This window comes from Perognathus longimembris, chromosome 20, assembly GCF_023159225.1.
Source record: "Perognathus longimembris pacificus isolate PPM17 chromosome 20, ASM2315922v1, whole genome shotgun sequence".
In the NCBI taxonomy this organism is placed as follows: domain Eukaryota; kingdom Metazoa; phylum Chordata; class Mammalia; order Rodentia; family Heteromyidae; genus Perognathus; species Perognathus longimembris.
The window spans coordinates 27,986,412-27,998,819 of NC_063180.1; the positions used below are offsets into that span (position 1 = coordinate 27,986,412).

A 12,408-nucleotide genomic window follows, 5' to 3' on the forward strand; every position below is an offset into this window, starting at 1 on the left:
GATGAGTCAGCAGGGTCTGTAGCCTGGACAGGAGTAAGATATGGCTGTTGGAAATAGTCAGCGCTTTACAAGAAATCACCTTCTGTCATTCCCCATCTCTCTTTGAAGTCCTCTCACATCCACATAGAACAGTGAGCCCCATTCAGAACTATGAGTGAGGGCCTTGGGAGGTAGCTGCTGTGCACAGCTTCTCGGCCTTTCTGCTCAGCTTCAGTGTCCTTGCCTTAACCAGGTCAGGGTGTTGCGCTCAGGCTTCAGCAAGATGATGTAGCACTTGGGGAGGAAGATGCCACCAAGCAGCCCCCCAGTGGAGGCCAAGATGGAGAAGATCTCCACGGCCACCATGGACTTACCCCGAGCACTGTGGTACAGAGGCAGGAAAGCTATCCAGACACTGCAGAACAGCAGCATGCTGAAGGTGATGAACTGGGTCTCATTGAAGGCATCTGGCAGGCCCCGGGCCAGGAAGGCCACACAGAAGGTCCCCATGGCCAGGAAGCCCAGGTAACCCAGCACGCAGTAGAAGGCCACTCCGGAGCCCTCCTGGCACTGGATGACAATGTGCCTGGGCTCAGAGGCCATGTCCCTGCCTAGGAATGGTGGGGATGTGCCCAGCCAGACTGCACAGAGCATCACCTGGACCATGGAGGACATCAGGACAACACATGGAGACACGCTGGGGCCCAGGCACACATGAAACATGTCCCTTGGCCTGGTAACTCTGAAAGCCAGCATCACAGTAAGGGTCTTGGCCAGGATGGAGGACACTGCCACAGTGAACACCACAGCAAAGGTGGTCTGGCGCAGAAGGCAGGTGGCAGCCGTGGGTTGGCCCAGGAACAGCAAGGCACACAGGGCACAAAGGCTCAGGGAGACCAGGAGCAAGTAGCTGAGAGGCCGGTTGTTGGCCTTGACCACAGGACTGTCCTGGTGTTTCCAGAATATCCCCAGGACCAGCACAGCCAGGCCAGCCAGCATGAGTGACAGCACAGCCAGGCTGAACCCCAGGGGCTCATCAAAGGTCAGGAAGGCCTCAGTCTTGGGTAGGCAGCTGTCTCCAGTAGGGCTTGAGTACTGATCCTCAGGGCACAGGAGACATTGCTTCATGTCTGTGGGAGACACAGAGACCCCACATCGTGAGAGTACTGAGCCCAGTTCTGTAGAGAGCGACTTCCCATGAACACATGGGAAGCATTTCATGCTCATTAATGGAGTTGTGAGTTATTATTAATCACAAGAAACAGAATCGACGATATTAGGGACAGATGCCCAGGAAAAAAGGCATACCCTATAGCCATGCTTTATGTGATGTTTTTTGGGGGAGGGGGTCAGGAGTAGGGCCTAAACTCACGGCTAGGATAGTGTCCCTGAGCTTTTTCACTCAAGTGTACCACTCTACCACTTTGAACCACAGCACCACTTCCATTGTTCTGGTTGTTAATTAGAGATAAGTGTATTGTGGGCTTACTTGTTTGGGCTGGCTCTGAACTGTGATCTTCAGATCTCAGCTTCCTGAGTAGCTAGAATTACAGGCATCAGCCCAGCATATATTATGTCTTTAATGGTTAATTTCCTCACAAATAGTTGCAATAACTGTTCCAGTTTTCAAATGTTATGGACTGAGTTGAGATGAAGGTTTTCAAGAACATTACTATGTGGAAGTCCTGACCTCTGAGTGCAACTGTATTAGGAGGTAGGAAACAGGAAGCTAAAATAATAAAGGTCCAATGAAGACACTCAGGTGGGCCCCAACCCACTGTGACTGGTTGCTTATTAGAGAAAATCAAGACACGGACACACAGATGCCAGAGAACACAGGAATAGGGTGACTCTCTGCAGGCTCAGAACACAGGCCTCAGAAGAAACCAATCCTGCTGATACCTGGATCTCAGCCTTCCAGCCTCCAGAACTTGGGTGGGATGGGGAGGGGAATGAATCACTGTTGCTTAACACCACAGCACATGTTCCCACTCCACCACTAGGAGGGATCTCATAAACTCTTGGAAGAAGAGAATTAAAGATACAAATGAACCTTCATTCTGTAATTCCACTTACAAAAGTTAAAAACTTGACAAGGGGCTGGGATATATGGCCTAGTGGTAGAGTGCTTGCCTTGCATACATGAAGCCCTGGGTTCCATTCCTTAGCATCACATATATAGAAAAAAAGGGAAGTGGCGCTGTGGCTCTAGTGGTAGAGCAAAAAGAAGCCAGGGATAGTGCCCATGCCCTGAGTACAAGCCCTAGGACTGGCACACACACAAAACACCACAAAATACTTGGTGAAACCGATGGACTTGGTAGAGGTAGGCTTGTGGTTACTGGGCGTAAGGAAACAGTGGGTTCCACTCATACTTTGCTTCATAATCTTAAAGGACTGCACCAGGCTCAGCTACTACAATCCATGCATTTATACATTTGACAGTTCATTTGCCTAAAAATGATGGAAAGAGTGTTATGCTGGCCAGAATTCCAATGCAAACTCCACAGCTAAACAGAGAAGAAGCAGTGGCTTGGTGGATGAAAATAAAATCTGGAGGCTTTGTGCCTCACATCCTCACCTGTTTGGTATGTAAACTGTCCCTCGGGGCAGGGGCTACAATGGAAACAGCAGTGAGGGGCCCCCTGCTTGGGGGTCTGGATGAACCCTGGAAGACAACTCCCACTGCAGACAGAGCCAGGCACCTGGGGATGAAGAACAGGGCCATCAGGCCTGTCCAGGGACACAGAAGCAGGGGCAGGCCTTTTTCTGCACCAAGAGGAAGATGAGACTCCTTCCCAACCATAAGATAAGGTGCTTTCCAGAAAGTATCATCGGTGTCACACCAAACACAGATGGGAGAGGAACACAAAATATAGGGGATGAATAAAACCAGTGTTGGGGAAGGGGGTCCTGGATGACCAATTCAAAGATGAACAAGGAGCCTTGATGCTTCTACACAGAATTGCAGGTATTAAATGGTCATTTCAGGAACACGTATTGAAAGTAAGACATTGAAGAGGTCCCTAGGTCAAGGATGACATACATATTTGTGAAGCTTCTTATAGTTAAAAAAATGTAAGTGCTGACTTCATACACTGAAACACACATACACACAAACAGATATCTATACCCTCACACACAATGGCCTTTTCCAGCCATTGGCTCCCCCACTTCAACCCACAGACAAACAGTAAGTAGATGGCCGCATGTCCCTTGGAACAGATCTTAAAAGGTCTGTAGGAAGGGGGAAGTGGTTAGACAGTTTGGTTTTGGGTTTTTTTTTTGTTGTTGGTCATGGGGCTTAAACCCTGGATGTGAGCGCTGTAGGGACAGCCCAAGGCGAGCGGGCTACCACTCGAGACACCGTGCCACGTCCAGTTTTAATTGGAGATAAGAGTCTTGTGGACTTCCTTGTCCAGGGTGGCTTTGAACTGAGACCCTCAGATCTCACCCTCCTGAGTACTAGCTAGGATTACAGGCATGAGCCACCAGTGCACAATGAGAAAGACTTTTGACAGAAGTGGGCTCTGCTGATTTCCTCCTTAACTCAGAAAAAAAAAAAAAACCAGAACACTCTCCATGGCCCTTGCACATTGAAAAGTATTTTCAGTATGTCTGACAACAGCCCTTGTCCCTTGGGTGTGGGGAGTGCACCAGTGGGAACCTGGCTCGTTTTGCTAACATTGACTAACATTGACACACTGCCAGGCACCAAGTTTGGCAAGGTTGCGCAAGGGCTCACAGACCCACTAAGAGAGCTGGAAGATTGTTCTGGACCAGGAAAGACAGCAAGATACACCGGTCCCTACACAAAGTACAAAATTTTGTCAAAGCAGAAGGCCTGTTCAGCCTGTCTCCCACATGACACATGAAGATGAGCTTGGAGAAATGTATGGATTTCTTCTCAGGTACACTGTTTGCCTCTTCACAGAACTGATCCTAAATAGACACAGTTAAATAATCTAAACGAAGCTCCAGATGCAGGTTGTAATTCAAATTTCATGCCTCTGGTGTTTCAATTTATGATGCTGAATAAAAGACTGTCCTCCCAGTATGGCTAAATGTCAGCACTGAGTTATGCTGAGCCCATTTTAGAGCTACATCAACTTCATGCAACAGATAGGGACAAGCGCCACTGGCCTCTGATTTCTCTCCTAACCCAGCAGGACAGGACCATCCATACACCAGCCCTCTCACCTGGACATCTTCCGGCAAGTGGATGGACATTCTGTTCCCTGAAGACACTCGTGGGTCAATCTTGCCTATGTGCATAGGGTAGAATGTGCCTTCAGAGGTCTTCTGCCACCACACAATGTCAAATTGTGTAACCAGATCACCGTCAGCATCAAACAGAATCTCGCTGCCATCAGGAGTCTTGAAGTGCACCTTCCTGAGGGAATGGAGAAGCTGGGGAAGGAAGGTGCTATTGTAGACAATGGTGATGGCCACTGGCCACTGTGAGGAGCTGGCGTTGCTGCAGACAATGCCAGCTCTCCACCAGGCATACGGGATCATAGATAGCCTGTGGCATTTGCAGAGACTCACAAATTATTTTTGTTAACTTATCAAATTAAGAATTTTCATGAATAATAATTTAGGTTATGCTTACCATTGTCATAAAGCAGAACTCAAATATTTTTTCTGAGTCAGGCACTGGTGGCTCATGCCCATAATCTTAGTTGCTCAGGAGCCTGAGATCTGAGGTTTCAGGTTCAAAGCCAGCTCAGGCAGAAAAGTCCATGAGACTTTTCTCTAGTAAACCACCAGAAAACCGGAGGTGGCACTGGGACTGAAAGTGGAAGAGTGCTAGCCTTAAGAAAAAGCACAAACAGTACAAGAAATGTATCCAATGCCCAACGTATGACACTGTAACCTCTCTGTACGTCAGTTTGATAATAAAAATTTGAGAAAAAAAAAATAAAGAAAGAGAGAAGAAAACAAAAACAAAAACAAAAAAAAAAAAAAAAAAAAAAAAAGAAAAAGCACTTGGGAACAGAGCTCAAGTCCCGAAGGGAAAAAAAAAAAAAAGAAGAAAAAAAAAAGTAAAGGAGAGAGGAGAAGGAGGAAAGTAGGGAGAGACCTAGCCAATCCCTTAGAGTTTTCCTGTAAGGATGCCATTGAACAAAATTAATAACTTGAGTTCTGGAAATGAACCTCCTTTACAAAACTAAGTAAAAACAAACATAAATAAGAAAAAATAAAGGGCTAGGAATGTGGCTTAGGGTAGAGTGGTTACCTACCATGCATGAAGCCCTGAATTCAATGCCTCAGCACCACAAAAGCAGAAAAAGCTGGAAGTGGTGCTGTGGCTCAAGTGGCAGAGTGCTAGCCTTGAGCAAAAAGAAGCCAGGGACAGTGTTCAGGCCCTGAGTTCAAGCCCCAGGAGTGGTAAAAAAAAGAAGAAAAGAAATATAAAGTCAATTAAAAGATGCATTGTACTCACAAACTGACATGTTCAATTGAAACCCATTTTTACAGCATAGACATCCTTGCTGAAGAGCCCAGTCTCTGATTGAGGGTCCTGTTGTCCATCCTCCCCAAATCACCAACTCCACACATTGCTCTCTCACCTGCCAGGGCTGGAAGCGCCCAGGATCTGCACACGTCCCATCCCGGTCCTCACAGGCTAGCAGGTTGTGCAGGGCATGGGCAATGCTATAGACAGCCATGTAGGCGACATCACTTTGACTCACTTCCTGGAAAGGAAGCTCCTGGCCTCTCATACTCTCAGTACCTGAGCAGAACTGGTCACCCTCTGCCAGTGTGGTATTCCTGTGTGGCCATGTACATTGAAACGTGGCCTTCCAGAACCCATCTTTGAACATGTCCTCTGGGGTCCTGCAGGGGTGAAGGCCAGCAAGGAACTCCTGAAACCCGGGTACTGGGTTGCTGTAATGCAGAAGGCCAAATGCGCCATATAATAAATTGGAGACACCTGGCACCGTCAGTACATTAGCCATGTGCCGTGTATTTGGGCTAACCAAGACCCAGCCCTTGATACCTCGGTTCAGCAAGCCCAGCATGATGAGCTGAAAATTGGAGTTGTTCACAAAGACCAGAACAACAGTGGCGGTGCATCTCAGCATATTCTGCACAACTAATCGAGTCTTCTCCTGAGATGTCTGGGAGGAGACTTGGAAGTTGAACTCAACACAGGCACCAGCCTGGCTGAGCTCCTGGGTGGCCAGAGAGCTGGCCTGCTGCCCAAAGTCATCATCCTGGGCCAGGATGCCCACCCAGGACCATGCAAAATGCAACACCAGCTGAGTCACTGCTTGGGTAAACATGATGTCACTGGGTATGGTCCGGAGGAAGGAAGGAAATTGAGTCTTGTCACTGAGGAATGGCAGTGTAGATGAGTAACTGATCTGTCAGGGAAGGCCCAAGCAATAGGGAGAGGAGATGAGAACCAGGGTGCAGGTATTGGCTGATTGTACGATTTAAACAGGGGCAGGAACAGAGCAAGAGTCGATGACTTGCCTGCAATGCATGGTTGCCCAGGATTGCAAACTTTGTTGCTGTGAGTTCTACAGCCTCCTAGGTGCCATGAACTGGAACATGGTTAGCTCCCATGAACCATGGACTAGAACACAATCACCTCTTAAGAATCACGGGGCTGCCATATGATGCCTCCACCCAGTATCTGAGGCTCACCAAGGCCTTGTGAAAGCGTGGGGCTTGCTAGGAAAGAAGTCTTGACACCTGCATATCTAACCATCTCCAGCTGATGACAATCCTTGCCATGCATTTCTGAATTGCAAAGTCCTTTCTCACCAAAGACTTAGTTAACACTTTGAAAACACTGACCTTTAACCAGCACCATAAGCTCCATATCCCTCACACATATGCAGATTAATCTTTGCTGTGTTCTTCCTCATTCTAAGAGGGCTTTCATGAGTTCTTTATTTTTTTAATTTAATTTTTTTTTTTTTTTTGGCAGTCCTGGGCCTTGGACTCAGGGCCTGAGCACTGTCACTGGCTTCTTCTTCTTCTTCTTTTTTTTTTTTAAATCAGGAAGAGCTACTTTATTTTCTATTAAATATTCTTCCAAAGTCATTATTTTTATTGCATGGCTGTCTCAGTGATAAGAAATAACTTTAGAATTAGGAAGATTACAAATAAAGGCAAATGTGGATAATTACTTTAGCATAGGAAAAAGAAAAATTATAGTAAAAAGCTGAGAACCTCATAAACTTAATGCATTTATATTTTGAAAATTGTGCATCCAAAAACCAAATTTATTTTTTCAGTTACTTTTAGCAACATTATATGACTTTAATACCTTGATTTTTCAAGAAATAAACCCATTTAAAAATATTTTTATTTTAAAAATAGGCCTGTGTTTAGCTACAAAATTTCCCCCAAGCTTTGATCATCATTACTTTTTTTGGAGGGGGGAAGATGGTTTCTGATGGTATGATATGCAAAACTGTTTTTTTTTCCTGGTTAATCCCAATGCAGTATGTTAAGAACTATTAATGAGAAATCTATGACAGTTATCAAATGTACAACACTAACTACCGCTCAGCTATTAGTATTTCTGTTTTTACCCTAGTTCTCCCAAAGAAAAGTCTTAAATTGAATCTTCAGCAGAATGAACCCTATATATAGTTCTAAGCAAAACAATTGCTTTTGTTTGCATAATCCTTAAGATTTTACTGTTTCTAATTTTATTCGGAAACTCAAACTCACCCCAAACCATAATTACCATATTACCTTTGTCATGCATAATCATATGCAATTCTGCCAAGCAGTAGTATACCACAAGATCCTGTTTACCCAGAGTTTAGGAAAAACATGATCCACCCCCCAATTTAACGACAGATCTAACTTATGCTAGTTGTCCACGTATGGTTATTGTGACAATACAGGAGGATGGAGGTATAGCTAGGTATCTCATCTTGGTTTTCCCACGTTGTCAGAGATGTTCTTCACAGCTTAACTTTGCCTGGCTGAAGTTGGAGATTCTGTAACTTCATTATCAGGCCATGTTGCCAGTGATTTTCAATTTACCTTGGAAGAAGGCTGAATACAGGTTCATTTTCCCAGTCATCAAAGCCAGCAAGTCAGACATGGCCATAGTGATTGTGCAGTCAGCCTTCTTATCTGAGTTCAGAAGCACTGATCCTTTGCCTTTCTTTACATCCACTACCCAAGTGGCTTCTTTACCCCCAAGGCCATCCTTTACCTTGAAGGCAAAAACATCACCAATTTCTTCACCAATTGTTCACCTTCCTCTTCAAGCTTCTTCTCAATCTACTTGAAGATAAGGTCTGCCTTGAACCCACTCCCTGCAGCGCTGGTAGGTGCAGCCTCAATCTGATATGTTCTGGCAGCCTCCTGGAAGCCAATCCTGTAGAGCATGACGACCATGGCGCCACCTAGAGACCCAGGTTGTGCTGCAGGGCCACCTTCACTCCCAAAACCTGCCTCTGTCCCCTGGCTTCTTTTTACTCAAGGCTAGCACTCTGCCACTTGAGCAATAGTGACACCTCTGGCCGTTTTCTATATATGTAGTGCTGGGAATTGAACCCAGGGCTTCATCTATATGAGGCAAACACTCTTGCCACTAGGCCATATTCCCAGCCCTTTCATGAGTTCTTGGAGATGCTGCTCTGAATGATTTAGAACCAGGCCTTGACATCTAGCCTTTTGTGATCTACGTAGTATGAGAGATAATAAGGACTCTGATTTACCAAGTTTCAAATGTTTCATTGATTTTTCAGGCCAGGGTGCAGAGGAACAGCTTAGACTACAACTGGGGTGAATGTCTAACTCTCCTTGTCTGATTGCAGAACCTGCTTCTGCCACCAGAGGCCAGGTGAAGGCTCCTGTCATGAACCTCACATGCCAGCTGACAGACTTTGGGGAAGGTTTGGACACTCAGGGTTCTGAACTAGTCAGTGGACTAACTCTTTGATGGAGTCAAATATGATGGCATTTGGGGTAGTGGATAGTAGGGGCTGGGCCTAGTCAGGGACAGCAGGCCACAGGCTGCAGCCTGCGAAGTTGAATCTTGCTCTCAGGTGCTCCGTCTGCTTCTGCCTGTCTGCTTCCCAACCAGTGTGAAGTGAGCTTTCTGTTCCAACACCCCCTGCACCTGAGGCTCTGCATCACTGTGGACATAGAAACATCTGAGCCAGCAACAGGCACTAAACCAGAGAAATCACAAGCCAGAATTAATCTCTCCTTTAAGTTGCCTCTCCCAGGGATTTTATCACAGTAGTGAATGCCTCGCTAGTACAGGGGCCATGGGATTTGGGGCAAAAGGGTAAACAAGAGATGCCATTGGATCCACCATTCTACCAAAACTGCAGCTCGAAATGAGGCTCTGCCAGGGAGAACCATGCTGGGCAGGGAAAGCAATCACCTGGTGCCACAGAAAGCCCATCAGTTTCCTCCCCACCTCCATCACACAGTCCCCTGTCACAATCACTACTGGGGGGAGACTTTGAGGAGGACTCACCTGGGGAAACTTGTACAGCCCGAGAAGCCTGGCCATGGACACAGACAGGGCAGACCTTGTGTCCCCCACCACAGCAACTTTGGGGGGGCCAGACCCACAGAAGTAGTTGGGGACCGGCTCCTCCTGCCCGGTGAGGAAGCCGATGGTCTCATGGAGAGCTCCGTGTACTGAGTCCCCAGAGTTGCGGATGGAGAAGCCCAAGGTCAGATTGGGCAACAGGTGGACACTCCTGTTGATTTCCTCAATGGCAAAGACGAAACTTTGGGCCACCCGGTAGCCCCAATTGGAAACACTGGGGGAAAGAAATGCCTACATTTACCATGAAGACAAGGGCAGGCTGCATACCGGTGCCTCACCTGTAAACCAAGCTACTCAGGAGGCTGAAAATCTAAGGATCATGGTTCAAAGCCAGCCTGGGCAAGAAAGTCCATGAGACTCTTACCATGAGACTCTTACCTTCAATTAACTGTCCAAAACTGCTAGAATAGGTGCTGTGGCTTAAGTGGTAGAGTGGTCACCTTGACCAAAAGAAGCTAAGGGACAGCACCCAGGCCCTGAGTTCAAGCCCCAGGATCAGCAGAGAAGAAGAACAGAGTACAGATGGAGAAGGGGCATTTACTGTCAGCATACCATAGAGATTGGAGCCCATGCATAAAAGGCATGATGCCACATTCCCATGAGGAAGTGTGTGGAGGTGCAGAGCAGCAGGATTCAGAACAACCAGAAGGAGAAGAGGTGTGAGAGACACTGCGAAGGGGGCCAGGTCTCCTGAGGCAGGAGCACAAGCTTCCGTCCCCTTGCACAGCGTGGTGATCAGTTCCTACTCACCCATGTTCATTTCATACTTTCTAAGCGGCAGAGTCAAATGTTCCCATTACAGAAGGACACTAGTGTGGGGGGTGACCATGGGAGAAAATGAGGGAGAGGGTAACAATGTTCAAAGAAGAAATGCACTCAGGAATTTACTTATGTCACTGCAACCCCTCAGTATATCACCTTTGCAATCAAAAAGTAGTAAAAAGCACACAAAAAATAAGACCCTAGAATGTAAAGTGACCAATATGTTACCAATACATTTAATCATTCTACAATGTACATAAATATATATGCATATATACAACTTTATGCATTATTATTTATATTGCCAGTCCTAGGGGTTAGACTCATGGCATGAGCACTGTCCCTGGATTCTATTTTTTTTCTTTTTTTCTTTTTTTTTTTTTTTTGCTCACGGATAGCACTCTTCCACTTGAGCCACAGAACCACTTCTGGTCATTTTTCTGTATTTGTACTGCTGGGGATTTGAACCCAGGGCTTCATGTATATGAGAGGAGCACACTTCCCACTAGGCCATATGCCCAACCCATGCATTATTATTATTAATCCCATGAATGATACTTATTGAGCTGGGAGGTCATTGCCTAGCATTGTCTGGGGGCCCATTAATCCCTGCTGCTGCCCAAAGTAAAATAAATAGAAAAGTAGCAAGAGTGTGGAACTGGCACTCTCAGGGTCCTGAGTGCTAAAACAAAGCAGGGCTAGATGTTTGGGGTAATAGTTCATGCATTTTTGTTTTGTTTTGGGTTTTGTTTTTTTTAGTTTACTGAATACTTCCTGCAACCTGCAGCCTCCTGATGGCAGCTGCTCAGCCTCCCACATGCCAGGAGGAATTACTTGCTTAATACATATCCAGACATGCTGGAAATTTCTATCTCTTTATTTCTTTTTTATGTCAGTTGTGGAGCTTGAACTAAGAAAGTGGGTGCAGCCAGTGAGCCCCCTTGCACTCAAGCCTAGAACTCTACACCTTGAGCCACAGCACTACTTCCAACTCTGGCAAATTCTAAATCAAGTTCATCCTACATTTCAAAATAGGCCCAAAGGGCTGTCCTGCAATCTCTGGCTGTCTAGAAAAAGTGGAAAATCCAGGGGGGAAATTGGCAAAAGAATTGCAGGTAGGGGGGAAACCAAGGGTGAGGATCTATGCAGAGATGGAGACATCCCACATGGGTTCACTCAACAAACACATCTACCCAGAACTTGTGCTAAACATCCAGGGTAGGAGAAGAGTCACAAGTATTTCTGCCTAACCTGAACTCCAGGCAGCACAGCCAAGAACATGCAAGGAGCACACATTTCAGAGTCTGGTACAAACAAGAAAGCAAAGACAGAAGCCAGGTAATGGTGGTCATGCCTGGGATATTAATTGTTCCAGTGGCTGAGATCTGAAGATCACAGTTCAAACCCAGCCCAGGCAACAAAGTCAGTGGCACTCTTATCTCCAATTAACCAACAGAAAAGTCGAGGTAGCACTGTGGCTCAAAGTGGCAGAGCGCTAGCCTTGAGCAAAAGGGCTTGGGGACAGAGCTCAGGGCCTGACAGAGTGATGTTCAGGACAGGAGGGACACAGGCGGGGCAGCACTTAGCATCCCTCTGGGTTCCAGAACCACTCCTCCCAGTCTCCAGACATTCCGCTGCCCTCAGCACTCAGGACCCCCAGCACACCCGGCACTGACCTTGAGTAGGGCCGCCCAGCTGGCGGAGCCGTGAAATCCAATGAGGTGACATCATAGAAATGAAAGATGCTGAAGCTCCCAGCCACCTCCACATCCCCAAGGCGGTCAAAACGAGGACTCCTCCCTGGGAAATGCCAGCCTGTGGGTCCAGAGAACGCAGCATCAGACAGAGACCCCAGGAAGGCCAGAAGCAAGATACATAGCCTCATGCCTGCCAGTAGCCTGGACAGCCATAGATGTGGCAGCTCCTTTGAGGGCCCAGGCCCAGAGTGACTGAGGCTCTTATGTAGGATTACATCTTCCACCTGGGCATTGGAGTGGGTGCCACACTGGGAACTTGGAAGACTGTGGGGAGAATGGAGGTGGTAAGTGATCCTGAGTGGCCAGGAAATCCCACATCCATTAAAAGTTTTGGCTCCTCCAACTGTGTCTCCATCCCCTCAT

At 46.8% G+C, this 12,408-nt stretch overlaps 1 protein-coding gene and 1 pseudogene across 1 annotated transcript; both read right to left on the minus strand.

Moving 5' to 3' along the window:
* Positions 1 to 210: 210 nt before the first annotated feature.
* On the minus strand, positions 211 to 12,173 carry LOC125367965 (extracellular calcium-sensing receptor-like). Its single transcript, XM_048368731.1, has 6 exons — positions 11,965 to 12,173; positions 9,449 to 9,740; positions 5,553 to 6,350; positions 4,168 to 4,389; positions 2,561 to 2,684; positions 211 to 1,109 (listed from the first exon to the last, which is right to left on the minus strand). Exons 1-6 carry the CDS (start codon positions 12,171 to 12,173, stop codon positions 211 to 213), a joined length of 2,544 nt encoding a protein of 847 aa, XP_048224688.1.
* On the minus strand, positions 7,914 to 8,388 carry LOC125367982 (annotated as a pseudogene).
* Positions 12,174 to 12,408: the final 235 nt, after the last annotated feature.